The 21,853-nt window shown below is 43.5% G+C and overlaps 1 protein-coding gene across 5 annotated transcripts in view; it reads right to left on the bottom strand.

Annotated features, from left to right (window-relative positions):
* LOC125900837 (neuronal PAS domain-containing protein 3) overlaps window positions 1–21,853 on the bottom strand; it is a 489,872-nt gene that overhangs the window by 45,656 nt on the left and 422,363 nt on the right. For all 5 annotated transcript variants that reach the window (XM_049596087.1, XM_049596089.1, XM_049596091.1 and 2 more), the window contains one exon: window positions 1,131–1,249. In XM_049596087.1, coding sequence (XP_049452044.1) covers window positions 1,131–1,249 — 119 coding nt within the window. The remainder of the gene's footprint in view (window positions 1–1,130; window positions 1,250–21,853) is intronic.

The raw sequence follows: 21,853 nt of genomic DNA, 5'->3' as shown, positions 1-21,853 counted from the left end.
TCCTCCCATGGCATGTGCCTGTAACTGAAGACACTCCCTCTCATCACAGAGCTCACCTGTGTGTCCTATAAAATGTTTGGTAGCTCAGTGTCTTGTAAAACCCTGATGAAGACGGTCTAGTTGAAACGTTGGTACTTGAATAAAAGAAAATATTTTTGCATCGAGTCTTAGAGTATGCGCCTGACATCTTTTTTCAGATAATATTTTTCAAAAATTTATCAATATATTTTTGGACATTTTATTAATATGTTTTGGATATTTTAATAACATTTTTTCCGGGATATTTTAATTTTTTTTTTTTTTTTTTGGAGATTTTATGACATTTTTTTGGACATTTCAATAACACTTCTTGGCCTTTTTAATAATATTTTTTTGGAAATTGTCCCAACATTTTTTTCGACATTTTGTTAACATTTTTTGGGGGGGATATTTTAATATTTTTTGGACATTTTATGATTTTTTTTGGACACTTAAAAAACATTTTTGGCCATTTTAATAATATTTTTTGAACATGTTCTCAACAATTTTTGGGACATTTTGTTAACATTTTTCTGACGTTCAATAATATTATTTTGGACATTTTAAAAATATTTCTTGGACATTTCATCAAATTTTGTTTGGACATTTTAATGATATATTTTTTTTAATATTTTATCAACATTTTTTCAGACATTTTAAAATGTTTCTGACATTTCAATGATATTTCTTTCAGACATTTTGTTTGCCATTTTTCAGACTTTTCAATGACATTTTTCCCCGGACATTTTTGATAATATTTTTGGGGCATTTAATTAATTTTATCAATGATAATAATGATTGTATTAATGTGATCCTCTATGTTGTGCTTCAGTTGGAGAAGTAATAACCCTGCAGCATCCTTGCGCACTCAGTATGGGAAGATATTGCATCGTACGTCATAGGCGCTGTCATCAGACAGTCTGCAGACATCAAACTCGTTGTCTTACCCAAGTTTATTAGATCCATGTCACACAGTGTAGCTGCACTAAACTTGTAAGATTGATAAACTCTCACAGTCTGCAGGAGGCTTGATGCTGTGTCCAGTTCTCCTAATACATCTATGGTGTGGAACAAATGAGATGAAGCACAGATGAAAGTGTTCAGAGTGTCACCTTATATCCTGAGGACTTGATGTGCACTCCTCTCTTCGTGAGCGTCGACTTCATCCTGATGAAGAAGGATCGTTCCAGACTGTTATCAGGAGCCAGAAGACTGGGACTGCTGGACTCCACTGGGGAACAAACACACACACACACAGAAACAAACATGAAGTGACTTACAGTTGTTTTTAACTTTATAACATTTATAGAAGACATCAGGAACACAGTTCTTTATTAGATTTTCCACCCTGGATGTTTTCTTGGAAAATTAATAAATGAATAAAGTTGTCAATTTGGAAGCTTCAGAATCAAATAAACACATAGATTCCACATCAGGGCCGACACAGTGTCAAGAGGTAAGTGGTGGAAAGTGCTGAAACCCGAGTGGAATGATTTTAATCGGTGTAAAACAAATAAATACATCCGTTCTGTCAGCAGGACCTGTCGGCCAATCACAGCCGCTGTCAAACTGTCAGTCATCTCAGAGCAGCTCGTGGCAATCAAACAGCGAAATGTCAAAACACGTCAGGAGGCGAGACGAGAGAAAAACAAGACAAACAGGATGTTCAGACACAAATTAAAAGGTGTGTTAAGGAGAAATATACAACTGGTCTGAAAGCTGTAATCTTCTTATATCACAACTGTCAAAGTAAAAGTCTTGTTAGAGCTGAACCGTCTCTATCAGCGATATCAAGAGTTACTAAGATTTCTGCTTTAACCCAACTGTGATGCTTGCATCCTTCAGAAACCACAAATCCCACACAGGAAGTTTATTCCCCCCCCCTCCTCCTCCTCCCCGCGCGGCGAGCAGAGTCCAGTCAGGGAACAGCAGCGGTTTCCTGAAGGTGAGACGCTCCATTTGTCAGCCGCCATCAGCACCAGAACTCAACTGCATATTCATAACTTCTCCATCCATCAGAGGGAGTGATGGGAGGAGAGACAGCTGGGCAACGTCTCATCTCACACACACACACACACACACACACACACACACTGGGCAGCTATCCTGGTTTTGTTACTGTACTTGTGAGGACCCTCATTGATGTAATCCACTCCCCAACACTTAACGTACGGTTGCCTGAGTTAAATGTTTACATATCCATTTCTACAAACCCCTGATATCTTACATTTGTGTACGTTTCACACATAACTACATTTCCTAAGTGACGTATGATTACGTGTACAGGAGCAGAGTTTCTCATCTGGAGGTGGAGGGGATGGTGGATAGCGTGACACTTTAACAAGACGCCTGTCAAGCTGCAGACCTCTGTTCAAGACCAACAAACAACAAGACTGTTTGTCACAAATGAACTAAACATTTTAAGCCGAAACATGTTCCCTTCCAAACCATAACCAAGTGTTATTTGTGCCTAAACCTGACCACATGCTAACCACAGCGTTATCACAACATCAGATTGGAAATTAAAATATAAAGAAATGTAAAGTTTCAACACATACACTGTGTATGAAACGTACAAATATAAAATAACAATGTGGTTTGCACACGCACATCTATTCTAGCATTTGGGTTGTTGTATCATTAATTATTGGGGCTGTAACTGCTTTAAGACTGATGCAATTAATGCGGAACCAAAGCTGAGAAGTGTCGAGCGGAGTGAATGTGTGATTAACTTAACCGTTGGTTCATTCATGTAGAAATATAACGCTGCGTTTCTTCCACCAACAGGGCTCTCATTTTAGTGTAGAGCGTCAGACTGAATTTACCAACGCACCATGTCAGGTCACTCACTCTCCGGGACCGCCAGTGTTACTTGAATAAGTAAACACTGACCAACGGGACCAGACTGGCCGACCCGTATGCTCTCACTCAGTGGATGGATGATGTCACAGGAAGCCAATCTTACAAAGGAGGACCACACTTGTTTGTTTTGCTATGGAAGCTAACGTTAGCTAATGTGCTAAAAAGTTAGCGTTGCAGAGAAATCCAATCTTCCTCTTAATCCCTCCCCAGTTTCTGATGAGGTGGACATGATAACCCTTAATACACATAACCTTATTCATCCCTACAACAGGAAATACTTATCACATTTAACCATAGTTGTCTTTGTTTTTGTTGACGGGCAGTGGCGGCTGGTTTTGAGCCATGACTCCTTCTATTCTGGCTCCCAGTAACACGACCTTTTTCTTTAGAGGACTTTGTGTCAACAAGTTCACGCGATTTGGTCTGAAAGAATTTTGTTTTCCCTCTGTCGATATGTTCTGTGTGTGTGTGTGTGTGTGTGTATCTGTGTGATCAGCAGTGTGTGTTTTTGTGTTGATGTGAACACTGTGAGGCTGGTTGTTTTACCTCCTTTACAACTCCCCTAACACACACACACACACACACACACTCAGGTCTCTGGTGGACGCGGCGGTTTGATCAGCGCTGATACGTGTTGACAACGTCTAATCTGAAAAAATTGAAAGAAATGAATTAATATGCAAATTCATCCTTTATAATATAAATGTCCTTGAAGAGAGTGAGACAAGAGGCGAGGGAGGGGAAAAGAGGGGGAAGAGAGAGGAAGGAAGAGGGACAAACAAATGAGAGGAGGCAAAGAAAAGAGAAAAAAGAACAGATGGAGAAAAGTGAGGACAAAAACGAAGGAGGGAGAGTAAAAAGGGAGAAAGAAGGATACAAGTGAAAAGGAAAACTCAAGGATGAAATGAGAAGAGGAAGAGTGCGAGAGAGAAAGGGGAAGGAAGTGAGAAAGTGACGGAAAAGAAAGGAGATAAAATAAGAGGAGAAATGATGGGATTGAAAAGAAGAGGAGAAGAGGGAGGAGGGAGGGATGAGAGGAAGGGCAAAAGGAGGAAAGAAAGAGTGGGTTGAAGGACGCAAAAGATGAAGATGGGGAAGAAGAAAGAGGGAAGGGGAGCAAAGGAGCAAAAAGGGTGAGATTGAAATCAAACATGACAAAAGAAAGAGAAGTTAGAGGAACAAGTGAAAAGGAGTTAGAGAAGGAGAGAAACAAGAAGGAGTGAAAAGGGAAGGAAAAGAGTGAACGAAAGAAGCAAAGGAGGAGGAAGAGGGGGAAACAGAAGAGGAGAAAAACAAGAACATATAAGAATTATAAAAGAAAGAAAGAAGACAAGAAGTTGGAAAAAGAAGAGGAAAAAGGAAGGGAAAAAAGAGAATGAAGGAGGAAAGAGTGATGAAAAAGACTGGAAGAGGAAAAAGATGGAAGGAAGAAGGGACAGGAAATGGAAAAAGAGGGCAGATAAAAGAGTAGAAAGGAAAGAGAAGGAAGGAAAGAGGAAACCAGGCCAGCTACAATTCTCTCCTCCTCCCTCTGTTCCCCTCCTCCATCCCTCCATCCCTCCATCAGTCGGTCGGCCCGCTCTCTCTCTCTCTCAGTCCTCCAGGAAATCAGCCTCCGATCTGACGGAGGAATAATGATGATGGAGGGAGGGAGAGGAAACAGAAGAGAGGGAGGACGGACGGTCGTCGGGGGAGCGGGACCCTCTCCCTCTCTTTGTTATTCACTTTGAATTAATAGGATTAGTTTCCCCACAGAAACACACACACACACACACACACACACACACACACACACACGAGAGATATCACTTTCATTGTCATACACACCCGGTCTCCTCTTTCATTTTTATACACACACTTCCACATCAACACCTCCTGCCAAGGAAGTGAAGAGGAGACACAGGAGGAAGGAGAGGAGGAGGAGGAGGAGGAGGAAGAGGAAGAGGAGGAGGGGGGAGAAAAGACGCAGGAGGAGAGGAGACACAGGAGGAAGGAGAAGAAGAGGAGGAGGAGGGAGAGGAGACACGGGAGGAAGGAGAGGGAAAAGGAAAAAAAGGGGAAATGGGAAGGAAAAGAAGGAGAGGAGGAGGTAGAGATGTAGAGCACAGATGAAGAAGAAGCAGGGGAGGAAAAGGGAGGAGGAGAAGGAAGAGGAGTTCTAAGAAGGAGGAGGAGAAGGAAACAGAAAAGGAGAGGGAATAACGGGGGCTGAGTGGAAGAGGACAGGAGGGATGAAAATGGGGAAAGGAAGAGTACAGGAAAGACAGGAAGATGAATGAAGAACAAGAAGAGGAGGAGGGGTCAAGGGAGTGAGATGAAGACAATGAATGCAAAAAAAGAAGAAGGAAAGAGAAGGAGGAGGAAGACAAGGAGGAGTAGCGGAGGGAGTAAAGAAAGAAGAGAAGGAGGAACAGAGGGAGGAGGAGAAGGAGCTGCAGAGCAAAGTAAATGATGGGAAGGAGGAAGAGGGTGATGAGGAAGAGTAGAGGAAGTGAAAGAAAGAAAAAGAAGATGAAGAGGAGGAAAAAGAGAGAAGAGGAGTTTTAGGAGGAAGGAGAAGACAGAAAAAATGAAGGGAGAGCATGTGAAGTGATAGGATGAAGAAGGGAGGGATGAAATAGGGGAGGAGGAGGAAGAGTGCTGGAAGACAGGAGGAGGAAAAGACTGATGTGAAGAGGAGTCAAGGAAGTGAGGCAAAGAAAAGATGAACAATAAAAGAAGACGAAAGGAGAAAGAAGAGGAAGACAATGAGGAGGAGTAGCATAGAGAGTGTGCAGGAGAAACGGATGATGAATAGAAAAGAAGAAGAGAAAGAAGGGAAAGAGGAAGAGCAGAGGAAGTGAAAGACAGAGGTGGAGCAGTAATGAAAGGAGTGGGGAGGAAAAGATGAACTGAGAAGAAAAGGGAGAGGAGGAGTCAGAAGATTGAGATGGAAAAAAGATGAACACAAAAAGAAGTTGAAGAAGGGAAGAGAAAGAGGAGGAAGACAATGAGGAGTAGGGAGTGTGCTGGAGAAAAGGATGATAAACAGAAAAAAAGAAGAAAATGAGGAGGAAGAGGAGGAAGAGAGGGAGTGAGAGGACACATTGAACATAAAACAAGAAGTAGAAGAAGACGAGAAAGAAGGAGGAGGAGAAGAAGTGGAGACGGAAGAGAGGTGGAGAAAATTAGAAGAAAAAAAGACAAACATAAAAAGGGGAGGAGGATGAGTAGGTGAAGGAGGAGGAGGAAGAGTGGGGGGAATGGCAAGGAAACGAGGAAGAAGAGGAGATGGAGGGCATGGAAGAGCAGAGGGAGCAAGAGGAAGAAGGGCGAAGGGGGATGAAAAGAAGAAGAGGAAAAAGACAAACAGAAGAAGAGGTGGAGGGGGAGGAGGAGGAGGAGGAGGAGGACCATGTGGGGATTCAGAGGTGTTTTCTCATTCAGCTCGTTGCCGTGGCGTTGCCGTGGCGTCTTCGGGGACGACGCTCCTACAAGACAAAGATTAGCGCTACAAAGGCAGCAGGTGGCTGCTGGCTCCGACTCTGGGACCTAATTATCTACGGCACGGAAACTTTCCCCCGTTTGAAGGACAAATGATTAATTAAAAAGAACAACTCACCTACGCCTGTGATCTTTGGACAATACCCAGAGTGCCGAGGGTTTCTCACATGTGTGTGTGTGTGTGATTGCGGGGAAGTCTCGGCGGGACAGTGTATCATTGTCAGACAGTCTAATAGCTGCTGCCTGGTTCAGAGAGCCTGTTGTGTCCGACTGATAACTAGCTAACGTGACGGTGGGGCGAGACAAAGCGAGCTACAGCAAGGTCACCACAACCTCCACCAGCCGACGCTGCTGCCGCCACCACGAGACGCCGCCGTGAGAAAGTGAAGGCGGAGTGAGGAATTATAATTGGCTTAACAAGTGGGATATAATACGGCTGATAAGACAGACACGTGTAGCACATGAAGGAGTCATTAACAACTTTAAGTGGCTGAAAATAAACTGGAGAGGAGAGAAACTCTGCTCACATGAAAACATCAGATCAACAATTAGAACCAGAATCACCGCCTCACGGCTGTATGTTGTATGTTACATGTATGTTACAGTCTCCATCCATGTCAGTGAAAACATGGATGCTTCACACACAGAAGATCTATACAATCAGCACAGTTTCAAGATTAGAGTCACCAATTCAGTATCTGACCAAATGTCTCCCCTTCTGTTCCTGAGATATGACGTTAAAACGTGATGATGTCTCAGTCAAGCTGACCTTTGACCTTTTGGATATTAAATATCATCACTTTATCATTCAGTCCACTCAGACATTTGTGTGGAGTTTTGTCAAAATTAGTGTATGAATTTCTGGGTTATGGCCAAAAATATGTTTTGTGAGGTCACAGTGACCTTGACCCTTGACTTTCAACCACCAAATTCTAATCAGTTCATAACTCCATCTTAGTAAACTTTAGCGCCAAATTTGAGGAAAGGTGTTCTTGAGATAATGTGTTCACAAGAATCGGACGGACGAGATCACAGTAACCTTGACCTTTTACATTTGACCACCAAATTCTAATCAGTTCATTCTTAACTCAAAGTGGATGTTACTGCTGAATTTGAAGACATTTCCTCAAGATGTTCTTTAGATATCACATTCAGAAGAATGACAAAGATGCAAGGTCACAGTAAGCTTGACCTTCGACCTTCAACCACCAAATTCTAATCAGTTCATCGCTGAATCTAAGCAAAGTTTTGCCAGATTTGAGGAAATTTCCTTAAGGTGTTCCTGAGATACTGTGTTCACCAGAATGGAATAGATGCAAGGTCACAGTAAGCTTGACCTTTGACCTTCGGCCACCAAAATCTAATCAGCACATTGTCCAAGTAAAGTCCAAGTTAACATTTGTGCCACATTTGTGCCAAGAATTTCCTTCTTGAGATATTACTTTCACAAGAATAAGACAGACAAGGTCACAGTGATCTTCGACCTTTGACCACCAAATTCTAATCCACTCATTCTTGAGTTCATGTGGATGTTTATGCCAAATTTAAAAAAAATTCCGTCAAGGCCCTCTTGAGATATCACATTAACAAAATAAGCCAGATGCAAGGTCACAGTGACCTTTGACCACCAAAGTCTAATCAGTTCATTACTGACCCAAAGTGAATGTTTGTTCTAAACTTAAATAAATTCTCTCAAGGTCTTGAGATATAGTGATCACAAGAATGAGGTGGATGCAAGGTCACAGTAAGTTTTACCTTTGACCTTCTACCACCAAAATGTAATCAGCACATTGCTGAGTCAAAGTAAATGTTTGTGCCAAAACTGAGGGATTTCCAGACAAAGTCACAGTGACCACCAACTTCTAATCTGTTTATTCTTGAGTCCATGTGGACGTTTGTGCCAAATTTAAGGACATCCCCTCAAGGTCACAGTGACCTTTGACCACCAAAGTCTAATCAGTTCATTATTGACCCGCAGTGAATGTCTGCTCTATATTTAAAGACATTTTTGATGTTCTTGAGAAATAGTAATCACAGCAATGAGATGGATGAACGTCACAGTGGATACCATGAAACTTAAATATACTAAAGAATTTTAATCTTCTCTTTCATTTGGCACATTTATTTTATTTATACACTAAATTCCTTCACTGAAAGTCTTTGTTTTTAATGTGAGTGGTTCAAAAGAAGTTTATTAACCTGAGGCTATTTGACTATTAAACAGGAAACCTTTAGTGCACAATGTGTTTAGCTGATTGTCTGTGTTTTTTAAGGTCATTTAAATATATGTTTATAAAATAGTTTCACTAGGTACTTTGTTTATGTTGTCCTGTCGCTCTGAAAACTCAGAAATGTTCCCAGCAACATAAACATACTGCTCCTGTAGATTTAATGTCACCTTTAAACCCACAATAACTACCGAAAAGAAGAACAGGAAGTGATTCAGGCTAGCTTTTTTACCCCTGCCTTTATGCTAAGCTAAGCTAACCTCCTGGGAGTGACATCAGCTCGGTCACCTGTCATCTGTCCTCCATTTTTCCGATCATATCACCTCCTCCCTCCTCTTGTTTTCCCTCCTTTCCTTCCTCTTTCTCCCTCTCTCCATCACTTCCTTCCTCACCTCCTCCTCTTCTTACCCACAATGCAACAGCAGGAGCCGAGGGACATCAGAGAGGTGGCGGGCGAGAAGGCAATCATGACAAATGTGCCGTAGCTTGCACGCTCACACACACACAAATACGTATATATAGGAATAACCTAAATATACTGTATATAAACACACACACACACACACACACACACACACACACACACACACCGCAGCCGTGCGAGGCATTCATCACAGATGGAGAGTATTGTCAGTGAAAGTTTAATTGTGTAAACACTCTGTAACTGTCCTGTCATATTCCTGCCTCTCCGGCTCACTATCGCCTCCTCGGCTGTAATTGAATTGCTACCGTCAGGGGGGGAGGAGGGGGGAGGGAGGGAGAGGAGGAAGAGGAGGGGGAGGAGGAGGCGAGACTTGCCTTATGAATAGAATGTGTTTCCTATCAGGCAGGATTTGACAAATTGTGTCAGGAAGAAAAGCCCAAGTGATAATTTTTCGGTTTACTGAAGGGGGAGGAGGGGGAGGAGGTACAGGTGGGGAGAGGAAAGGAGAGGAAGAGGGAGGGGGAAAGGAGGGCAGAACAAGAGTGGGAGGAGAAGGATGGGAAAAGACACAGATAGGGAGGAGAGGAACAAACAGTAGTAGTAGGGAAAGAAGGTAGAGGTCTGGTGGTACAGGTAGAGAGAAGAGGAGGAGAAGACGATGAGGAGGAATAGCAGAGGAAAAGGGAGCAGGACGAAGCTTGAAGGAGGAGACTGAGGGACAGGAGACGACTGATGGCTGAATAACATGGGACACGGCTGCGACACGCCACATAGGTGGAGCAGGGTTCTTTACCTGCTCCACAGACTCCATCTCTGCAGCGTGTGGTTGCTGCTAGCTTCACTGTGGCACAGTGTCGGATAGAATGCTCCGGGATCAACACTGCAATCGACCAATCACAGCCCTCTGACATCATCAGTGTGTTCCTGTGCTCCTTTCAAAATCCCTTTGTGCTTCCTCAGAGCAGAGCTAGGTCTCCAAACTGAAGTCTGTACAATTGAACAAACAACACGTTGAATAAAAACCTGTAAGCTACTGCGGGGTTAGCGAGTTAGCTCGCTAACTACATAGGCTATGCTAACAAGTTAGCTTGCCAATAGGCTCGTCCCTATTGTGTGGGCAGGAGGGGTGGTGAATGGATCTAACGGAACCTGGACTTTCACCCGGGAACCAGGTGTTTGCTTCCCATTTGAATGTTGAGCCAAATCATGATGTCTTTTTTCTAGACCTAACCTGCTTGTGATGACATCACAGCGTTGGTTGCGGCATCCCGGAACATCATCAGCAGGCGGAGGAGGATACCTAGTGCGTAATGTGTAGACGTGAAAGTCCACTGACAAAGTGGCGATATGTGACGACTTGAGATGTGAGACGTGTTGGTCACGCCGTGCCCGTGGTGCACTCTTTATGAGGCAAAATATGACAAAATAAAACCTCCACTTTAAGTTAAATTCAAAAATAAAAGTTTGGGTTTAGACACGTCTCACTTTTCACACAGTACAGTGTGAAGTGAAGTGTGTGTGTTTGAACGATGGTAGATTTCCTCAAAGCCTTTTCCCACAATGTAAAAGCCTGGGAACCAAAGGTAAAGAAAGGTAAAACCACTCCTCCTCCTCCTCCTTCTCTTCTTCCTCACCTCCTCGCCTCCTCCCTCCCTTGCTTACCTCCTCTCCTCCCTTCACTCCTTTCCTCACCTTCATTCCTCTCCCTCTCTCTCATCCATCACCATCCACCCCCCTCCATCCTCCCATCCTCCTCCTCCTCCTCTCTGCGGTGATTAAAAAAAAAGACTCTTATTTTGACAGTCTTATCAGGACAATGAGCTCAAATCAAACAGCGCTCTAATAGTCTGGAGACGCCTTGATCCTGGCTTTGTCTTTCTTTCTCTCCTCTTTCCTCCTGTCTTTCCTCCACAGAGACACCTCCCCCTTCTCTCCCGCCCCCTCCTCCTCAGTGATCTCTCTGTGACAGGACTCTTAAGGCTCCTCTAAGCTGTCTTTAGCCTCTCCTCTTCCTCTTTTGGGAATGGATCTACCTATGAAAGACAGACAGAGGAGAGGAGAAGAAGAGTGAGGGAAGAAATGCTCGTGGAGAAAAAGAGATAACATGATGGAAACAGAGAGGCAATAGAAAGAAAGAAGGGACAAAAGAATGTGGACACTTGGTTTTAGATGGAGGCTGAGTTTGTGAAAGTAAAATTAATTTCATGCAGCAGAGAGCTGTGAATTTTTATTTACTGTCGGAGCAGATAACAGCAAAGAAAAGACGCGTAGCTCTCTGTTAAAACTGAACGAAAGTTTGATGAAAAGCTTGTATTTTTGTGTCATGTCCTTATATGACCATATTCAACAACAGGTTCTGCAGGGTGTTTATAATTTAAAGATAGGAATCTGTAGACACCTCATGTTTCAGTTTCAATTCAGAGGGCTCCAATGTGATTATAAAACAAATATTGATGCATCAAAAACTTTCATTTCTTTCATCTTTTACAATTTTCCTTGCACCAATAATCAAGAAAAAACGTTGAACGTGTCTGCAAACCACGGATATGTTACATTTGCACGTTGTTATGTAGCGGATACTTAAAATTTACATCTTTACATCGCTGTATATAATATGTGGTTATGTTTAGACACCAAACCACCTGGTTATGGGAAGAAAAGATCATGTTTGGCCTAACTGGTTATGGTACCAGAATCACGGCAATGTCTCACAAAAACCAACTGGCTTGGTTGTTTACTGGTCTCTAACAGTGGTCTGCAGCTTGGCAGACTTCTCACCGAGGCATCACGCCATCCACCATCCCCTCCACCTCCTGATGACAAAGTCAGCTCATGTACTTTGATATAATGCATGTGAAATGTGCAAATGTAATGTATTGGTTTGCAGAAACATACAAAGCCAACATGTTCTTCTGTTGACTGGGCTGAAGTATCTCTGAAAATCCTGTGGTCAGATTTGGATTCAAACCTCTGACTCCCTCTGAATGACCTCCTCTTAACAAACACTGGACATCTTCATTCATTTAACAAGTGTTCTCCATAGTTACAGATGCAGTATAGTGAAATGGTGTTGCTAAAACCCGATCAACAGATCTGAAACCAACTAGAACGCCGACTGTGAGCCAGACCTGATCAACCAAACATCAGTGTTGGACCTCACTAGCTGTCTTTTGTCTGAATGGGAACAAATCCCTGCAGCCAGCAGAGCGGAGGCTGTTATAAGACTGATATATGGAGGTGTCCACATACTTCTGGACACGAAGTGAGGAGACGGTGAAGGAGAAGGGAGGAGGGAGGAGGGAGGAGGGAGGAAGGAGAGCGTGAAGTGGAGAGTAAATGAAAGAACAATTTGTTTTCTCTGATATGGACGACGAGACTGACAGCCAGTCTTTGTTTTGAACGAGGTCAGAGGTCACAGCGGCACACACATTCACTCACACACACTCACTCACACACACACACAATAGAGAGATAATAAGTAATTGTCTGTATCTGCAACCTGCATAATTACTTCCAGAGAGAGAGGGAGACGTGATTGAAGAAAGAGTGACGGAGAGTGTAAAAAAAAGAGGTGGTGGAGGAGGTGTAGAAATGGAAAAAGAGAACACAAGGGAAAAAGAGAGGAGGACAGAGAGGCAGGCGGAAGTTGGAGAAGAGAAAGAGAGTTTTGGAGACAACAGAATCAGACGAATGGATGAAAACACAAAGTGATCTTAAAGCGGCACTGCAACGATTTTTTATAACTAGAAGGGCACTCAGAGGGCGCAGACGTCGGCCATGGCCAAATGCCACTCCTCACAATGTCAACAAAGGTGAAAAACATGCTATGTCATCCCACCAAGTTTCATGAAAATTGGGCTGTAGTTTTTCTGTAATTCTGCGTGCGTGCAAACAAACAAATCACAGCAAAAACATATCCTCCTTGGCAGAGGTAAAGCTCAATGACTGTGTTTGCAAGGTCTTTAGTATCCCGGCTTTGAGCATACCCGGGATATGATGTTTACATGGAACACAGAGAAACCCGGTTATTCATATAATAATAATAATAATAAATTTTATTTGTAACGCACTTTATATTTAACGAAAAATCTCAAAGTGCTACAACAGCAAGAAAAGAAAAATATAAGTTAAAACAAGAGGTAAAAGCAGTTATCAAAGTAACGCGAGCAAAAATTACAGATTAAAAGATTTTTTAAAAAGGTACATTTTAAGGCCCTTTTTAAAACAATCAACTGACTGTGGAACCCTCAGGTGTTCTGGGAGGGTGTTCCACAGTCGAGGAGCAGAAGGCTCGATCTCCCAATGTGCGGCTCTTAGTCCTTGGGGGGAGAAGTCTGTGGCTGTTGGTGGAGCGGAGTGAGTGTGCTGAGGTCTGGGGGATGAGGAGTTCTTTGAGGTACTGGGGGGCGTTGCCATGGATGCACTGGGATGTGAGACGGGAGACTTTGTAGTCAATCCGAGCGGAGATGGGTAGCCAGTGTAGTGAGTGAAGAATGGGTGTGATGTGCTCATATTTACGTACTCTCAGCAGCATTCTAGCGGCGCTGTTTTGATATCCCTGTATACATGTTAAATACCAGTAACCCGTTTTCTGATTACTGCATCCTATCTGCGCAGGCGTGTCTTACGTCTTTTACGTCTTTTGTTTACAACAGATTGAGCAGGAAATGTGATATATTTATTATATTTAGAAGTACGACAAAAATGAGACCTCTGTGGCTTCTAGCGGGCTTAGCGTTAGTAAATACTCAGGTCGCATTACAGCTATGGCTCATCCACTTCATCTTCAGCAATGGGAGGAGAGAGCGACAACAAATATTGAATACGTCACCAACTTTGATAGGTATTCGGCTGTCACTGCCACCACACAGTACAAGGCAACAGTGGATGAAAATACATAGCCGTGACTGGTGGGATAGGATCGCTCTCATGGAGTTTACAGATTCAGAGTGGAGAGAAAACTTGCTTGTATATCTGGTGCTTCACTCTGGCGCCTGCGCACACGGCGGGCAGCCGTCAGAGACCGGGATAAGGCGTATACATGCTCCAGTATCCTGGCTTCTATCGGAGTACTCAAGGTGGCAAACCGGGTTTCTTGAAACCGGGAAAAGGGCATAACCTGGTTTCTGAATTCGGGATATGGTGTTTACATGCACAAATACAAAACCGGGATACTAAAGACCTTGTAAACACAGCCAATGTACTCATGGTTAGACCCAGTTAATGCCCTCTGTGTCTCTGAAGGACAAGATGCAGTCTTAATGATGTCATCAGCAGGGCTGGCTCCAGATTTTTTGGGGCTCTAAGTGGATTTGGCTTCAGGGACCTCCTAAAAGTGACAAGTTTCCCTGTCACACAGCAATAAACTAGTGTATAAGTATTGTATATAGCCGAGTCTCCACCAAGCCCTTTCAGTCCAGCACCTCTGGAATCAGCAGTAAGCCTTCAGACATGGTACCTAGACCCTCGGTGTGTTCAGACAGTCCTCTTAAATGTGGGCGGGGTTGTTGTCACTCACTGCTCCGTCCAGCACTCGCTGTATTTCCTCATCAGCGGTGACACAGATGGAAGTCTGCACCTGGTTTATCGTCCACAGAACGAGGCTGCACGCCCACATTTTCACAACAAAATAGAACAGGCTGCAGTGAGAGTCTCTCTCCATGGGATATTTCAAAATAGCAGCTTTGTGCATTTAGTCCTTCTCAGGCAAGCTCAGGGGTTTAGTGTTGCTGTAGCCCACAGGAAGTGAGGACTAGAATATATGACCTTCACATAATCCGCTCCAAATGAATCTATATTTTTAAAGTCATTACTAAAAGTGTGTGTCATATAAAAACTAAAGTGATGGTCAAAGTTGTCACAGTGAAATTTAAGGTGTGCTGATGGATTCACGTCATCAACTCATGCATTGAGTAACATTACAAGTTAACGTTCCACCTTAAAAGTTGCCGGCAGTCGGCCCAGTGAATGAAGTTATTTTTTCTCAGACTCCAGCTGCTGTGAGAGGCAGCAAAACATCCTTTCATTTTATAGTTACAGTTTACTAATAAAACTCTCCACAGTATGAACATGAGCCTCAAAACCAGACACAACTCAGCCCTGAGCAGAGTGAGCGTCCTCTACTGACCAATCAGACTGCAGGGTTCACAGCTCCACCTTTTAGTACCAGATCTGTGTGCTAGGTACCCCAACAGAGGGGGGACCAAACATGGGGACGCTAAGGAACGCTTCTGTTGGGACCATCCACAACTTTTACTGTGGGAACGGGGGCTATAATGCACAAATAAACATATGAAGACTAAAGTGGGACCTGTTAGCAGCAACACTATAAATAGTATTTCTCCATTATGCCCTGATGCTATGAGTGGTCCTTCTCAGGGCCTGTTGCTTGATCTGGTTAAAGTTTGGTGCATATTTTAGTGTTATGTTCTAATTGGAGAGGGCTGAATCTCACCTGACATACTGAAGAAATTATTTACAAAAAAAGCAACACAAAGGAAATAATTACATGAAAATAGGAAAAGATAAACAATGAAAACAGAGCGAAGTAGCAGTGCCTCTCACACACACACAGATCCATGTGTCCTATAGGACAGATGCAGATAAATCCACAGCTTTTAGTCTCTGACACATCAGAGAGAAAAACAAAAAAAACAAATATAAACAGCACAAATATCAGATTTCCCACAGAGAGGACAGTTGCCTAAACGCAGCGTCCGGCGGCTCCTCGTGTGGCATTTACACTGAAAACTCCTCGATCACAGGACAAACACTGAAGACATCACATCACAGCACCTGCTGCTCTGTGGCTGTTTTTACACAAACACAACAGGACGGCGTCTGTGTACGCACGGTCAGAGCGGAGGAGGAGGACGCTCCAACCATGAGACTCTAGAGATGGTCTGTCTGTCAGTTGGTCCAACACTTAAGTCCACATTGACCCATCTGTACGCCCTTTATCTCTGTACTCGCTTTACTTACACATCAATATGACTGCTGATGACACACTGATGACATATCATAAACAGTAAGATGTGTCACGAGGGCTCCAAAAAAACTGCTGAGCTGTCATGTGCATTTCAGCAGAGAGGCTACAGTCAGAACTATAGGTTGCTTTGTGCTGGCCCAAAACGTCTTCATCACAAACACATCAGTGACTAATTACATTCAAGGTTTGGTTTGATACGATACAGAGGTGTCGGCATGTTGCCTGTTCCGTCCTGTGAGCTGTCTTGTTGAGAACATCATATTAAACACAGTATAAGCTGTACTGTTTATTTTCCAAATATAACAGGACTACCGAACCAAAATAATTGCTGTTCACAATGGGCATGAAATTGGACAATAATGTGGGAGTCACTGTCAACCGTGTATGGATGTTGGGTTACTTATCTACTGACAGATGGAACAACAAAACAACCTCCTCTGCTACGGACTCTTTGTTGGAGGAGTACCTGGACTTGTTAAACATGGAATGGGCGGCCTGTCTGTTAAAAGACTGACTTTGACTCGGGCCTGGTAAAGTAAGGCCCTTGCTGTGCACTAGGGCATTAACGACTCTGATTTTTTTCAGGTCGACTTATCTGTCAATAAAGTCGAGTCGAGTCAACAAGTCATTTGATGATGTCATCACATTGACATGGCGGAGGAAAGTGAAGTATCTCCACACATGTGATGTGTGTCTATCAAGGCCCGAACATACTCGGGCAGAATGTACGCGGAACGGACTCTGCGGAGGTCCGCACAGAGGGTCCATGTCATTGGTCCGACATCCCATTAGTCTGACTGTCCGCGGTGCTGAACAGCTCCCGGCGGGCGTATTTCTGCCTTGATGGTGCGCCGCGACCGGCTCTGGGTCAGCTGGGAAAGGCTTGAGGCGGAGCAGGCTCACGGCTTATGTGTTTGTCACTTTCTTTTTCATTTTAACCCACACCATGATCTTTTCCTGACCCTAACCAAGTGGTTTTTGTGCCTAAACCTAACCGGACCTTAACCACAGGGCATCATGATGATTTCGGAACGGACTTCGGAACAATGGGTTTAATATGGTCGGAACAATGGGCTGTCGGACCAATGGGCAGTTCCCTGCACGAACTCAAAGCGGACGTCCGCGAGCCCTGTGCGCGCAAAGCTCATATTTTACGACCGTGCCACGCACCAGTGACTGTTCGGCATGTAATTTTCACATCGCGGGGATTTTTCACGAACATTTTTACAGGAAACTACAACGCGGAAATGCGCTCGACTATGAAAGCCCGAATGACTGCGGACATTCCTCGTGGAGTCTGCTCTGCTTATAGTACGCCGTCAAGGATAAAGTATCAGCGTAATCAGAGGCAGCGATTGCATTCTGTACACAAGCACACACACAGAGAGGGGGAAAAAACACACGACTTGTCGACTCCTCCCGGGGGGTGTCAACTTGTGCCACTGATGTCGACACGTCGACAAATCGACTTTTCTGTTAATGCTCTACTGTGCACTTTTAAAACAGCAACATCCAGTTTAAAAGATTTGTATACAATGAATGTACGAGATCTAATGTTACATAATATTCTGAATGTCACTCTTGTACCACCCCACAACACCAGGATGGTAAAAGCACATGTTTAGGCTTTGAAAAAAACATGGTTTGGCTCAACAAGTCCGGGGTTTGTTGGACCCATCCACCACTGTTCCTGCCTGCCCCGCAGGGACTTTCCAACTCCTTGTATTACATCATCACTGACAGCGTTTCAACCTGACATATCATACTGTCACGACAGGTGTCTGACACCAAAATCACTGACGAAGCGGCGGTATTTGACAACTTTGGATTGAGACCTGGCTGGTGCTTCATGTCTAAACAGCAACACCCAAAACATTTACTTAACCAGAGAATGAGGATGTTTGGATGAAAAAGGAGTTCCTGGTTCAGTCAGAAGAAACATCTTTGAATCAATTCAAAGTCCTGAACAGAATCTCTGCAGTTAACTTTCAGACTTGAATCAGTGCATCACTGCTCGTCTCCACCTCCACTCACTCTGTTAGATTTAATTTTCATCTCCATAACTCACTCGTCTCTTTCTTCCTTTGTGTCTCGGAGTCCTTCTGTCTTTATTTCCTCTCCTCTAATATCTCTCTCCCTCTCTCTCTCCCCGTCCCTCTGTTCGTGTTTGGCCAGACGACAGCAGCGTCCCCAGATAAAAGACGACCAAACAAGAAAGGGAGGTAGAAAAAAAAACAGGAGAAGAAGAATAGAACTGGGCCGAGGAAGAAGAAGAAGAAACAGAGAGGGGCGAGGATAACAGAGCGAGGAGTGTGTTTGGTGTAATTGAATCCAGGCGGCGGCGGAGAGAGAGGGACAGATGGATGGACTGAACAGATTAGCATCCGTAATCAGAGGAAGGCGTGAGGAGGAATAGACGCGGCGGCCGTGTTCATCGAGCTGCTAACCGGTTTTACAAACACGTCTGTGAAGAGCTGCTCCGGCTTCTGATGAACACAAACTACGACTTATTGTCTCTGATCAGATGAAACAGACGCACACACGTCTTTTACATGATAATACTTTTACAGACAGTCTGAAGGTCTGCTGCCGGCTGTGATCAGGACACGAACATGACAAGATCTGTTGTAGGTCGTGCTGCAAGAAGTATTATCAGAGAGTATTCAAACAGAGGTCTCGTACTGCTACTTGGAAAAAGTTCCTCAAAGTATGGTGTTAAAAAGGCATCTCTGTAATGTTAGTACACAAATATGGTTCTAGTACAAGATACTATGGTCAGAGAAGACAAGATGAAGTGCCTAAAAATTCAAATGCTTTAAGGGAATGTCCTCAAGTTTGGCACAAATGTCCACTTGGACTCAACAATGAGCTGTAAAGAATTTGGTGGTCAAAGGTCACAACTGTCTCATTCTTGTGAACATGATATTTCAGGAACGCCTTTAGGGAATTTCTTTCAATTTGGCACAAACGTACACTTGGACCCAACAATGAGCTGTAAAGAATTTGGTGGTCAAAGGTCACAACTGTCTCTTTCTTGAGACAGTGATATCTCAGGAACGCCTTTAGGGAATTTGTTCAAGTTTGGCACAAATGCCCACTTGGGCTCAGCAATGAACTGAAGAGAATTTGGTGGTCAAAGGTCACTTTCTGTCTCATTCTTGTGAACATGATATTTCAGGAACGCCTTTAGGGAATTTCTTTAAATTTGGCACAAACGTACACTTGGACTCAACAGTGAGCTGCTTGGATTTCAGTGGTCAAAGATCATGATCAGTGTAACCTCATAAAACATGGTTATGGCCGTAACTCAAGAATTCATACACTAACTATGATGAAAAATGTTGGAGATGGCCCTGCTTGATACACACACACACACACACACACACACTACTTGTAAGTAGATACAGTCAGCGTTCGTTTGAGTCTGATAATGTTGACATGAACACAAATAATAAACATTTCCAGCGTTATATAAACTTATATAAATATTTAGTGTGGTCCGGTTAGTTTGAGGACACTTTAAAAAGACTGAACTCTGATTTAATTTGTAGAATGAATAAATTAAGTGATGAAATGATGATGTGAAAAATCAATAACTTGACTGACAAAATATTCTGGCTGCAATTTCCCAAATCAATTAGATTCTGCCTGATTAATTAGTGTGACCGATATCATCAGCCCACATTTATCTATCAGAGATTTAAACACACATGATAATGATGATTGATAATTAATTGATTGACTTTGATTTGTTTTTTAATAATAATAAAAACTGTTTCTGACACAAGAACTGATTCAGTTCGTTCTACGTGAGGAGTTGTGAGGTTTTCACCTGACAGCGGTGATGAGTGACCAGTCAGATTGCTGCGAGGCAGACTGAGGTGCCGTGTGTGTGTGTGTGTGTGTGTGTGTGTGTTTGTGTGTGACCTTTGACCTCGTCCTGCTGTGCTGTCTGCAGCCGGCAGCTCAGCCCCGAGGACATTCACACTCTGTTTCCCTCTTTCTCTGTTTTTCTTTCCCTCCATCTCGCTGCTGTCATTTCATCCTTCCTTCCTTTCTCTCTTCCTCTCCCTCCATCGTCTTCACCTGATGCTCCAGACTCCTTCTTTCTCTCTTTCTGCCCATCTACAGCCATTTCTGTCTGTCCTTCTTCCTTTCTTTCCTCTCTTCTTTCTTTCTTTCTTTTGCCTACTGTCTTCCTTCCTTCCTTCCTTCCTTCCTTCCTTCTTTGAAACATCAGTCTCTTTTTCTTTCTCTCCTGCTGTCCATCTTACGTTCTGTCTTTCTTTCGTTCTTTCTTTTTTGCCTACTGCCTCTTTCCTACTGTCCATCCTTCCTTCTTTCCTTCTTCCTTCCTTCCTTCTTTGAAATGTCAGTCTCTCTTTCTTTCTCTCCTGCAGTCCATCTTACACTCTGGCATTCTTTTCTTCCTTCCATCTATCCTTCCTTCCTTCCTTCCTTCATACCTTATTTCCTCCTTCCTTCCTTTCCATACTTCTTTGAAACATCGGTCTGTCTTTCTCTCCTGCTGTCCATCTTACATTCTGTCTTTCCTTCCTTTCTTCCTTCCTTCATACTTCCTATCTTCCTCCCTTCCTTCCTTTCCATACTTCTTTGAAACATCAGTCTGTCTTTCTTTCTTCCTCAGCTTAAGTTCTTTCTTTCTCTCTCCTCCATCAGTTAAATTGCCATCTGCCTCTTTCCTTCTTTACTTCCTTCCTCCCTTCCCTCCTTCATACATTCTTTCATTTAATCAGTCTTTCCCCTCCTTTCTTTAATTAACCTCTGATAAAAGACGTCCTCACATCTGTTACTTAAAAAAAAAAAGTAATAAAACCACAGTGTAGAAATCAACTGTTAGAAGTTAAAGTAAAAATATAAAAGTATTCACACTGATCAGACAAAACATTAAACCCTCTGACAGGTGAATGAATAACACAGATCATCTTGTTACAGTCCAGTGTTCTGCTGAGAAACCTTTGGTCCTGGCGTTCATGTGGACGCCACCTGACACACTCCTAATGCACCATGTCACACTGCTCAGGATCGGCCTGAGGAACAAGACAAATAGCTCAAGGTGTCGACCTGGCCTCACAATTCCCCAGATCCCAATCTGATCAAGCATTCATGGGACCTGTTGCTACCCCAGAGGCACATCCAATCCACGGTGGGACCTGAGGGCTGTGGGTTGTGATGTAGGGTAGAGCTATGTGCCACGGATGCTCGATCAGATTGGGGTCTGGGGACTTTGGAGGCCAGATCGACACCTTGAGCTCTTTGTGACGTTTCTCGGGTCATTCCTGAGCAGTGTCTGTGGTGTAGCTCTGCTGTGGGGCCACGGGGGAGGACTCGAGTAAAGTTGAAGTACCTCAAAGTTACACTTAAATAAAGTACTGTAGTAAATGAACTACATTATATTCAAACACTTCCTTCTTCTCTTTTAACATCCAATAACGGCCTCTTAAACTTCCTACTTCCTTTCTTCAGCTCCACCTTCTCTAAACACACACTTCATTTCACTGCACCAACACACACGCACACACACACACACACACACACACACACACACACACACCTCTTCTTAGTGTTTAACACACTGTCCTTCTCTTTAAACTTAGTTTAATTGAACACACACACACACACACACACACACACCCTCCCTTCCTGTCCACAAATTAAAAGTTGAGTCTTGGACCTTGAGAAGTTCTCGTGTTATCGCCGCTGTGACAGACAGATAGCAGAGAGGAGCGCTTTATTTGTCGTCCGGAGCCGCCCTGTCCTCTGCCGTCGTTATCTGAACAGCTCCGGCTCCCATTGTAAACAGCCCCGTCCTCGTTAAGGAGCCTAATT

Source organism: Epinephelus fuscoguttatus, linkage group LG14 (genome assembly GCF_011397635.1).
Source record: "Epinephelus fuscoguttatus linkage group LG14, E.fuscoguttatus.final_Chr_v1".
NCBI lineage: Eukaryota > Metazoa > Chordata > Actinopteri > Perciformes > Serranidae > Epinephelus > Epinephelus fuscoguttatus.
This window is presented reverse-complemented; position numbering and strand designations above follow the sequence as displayed.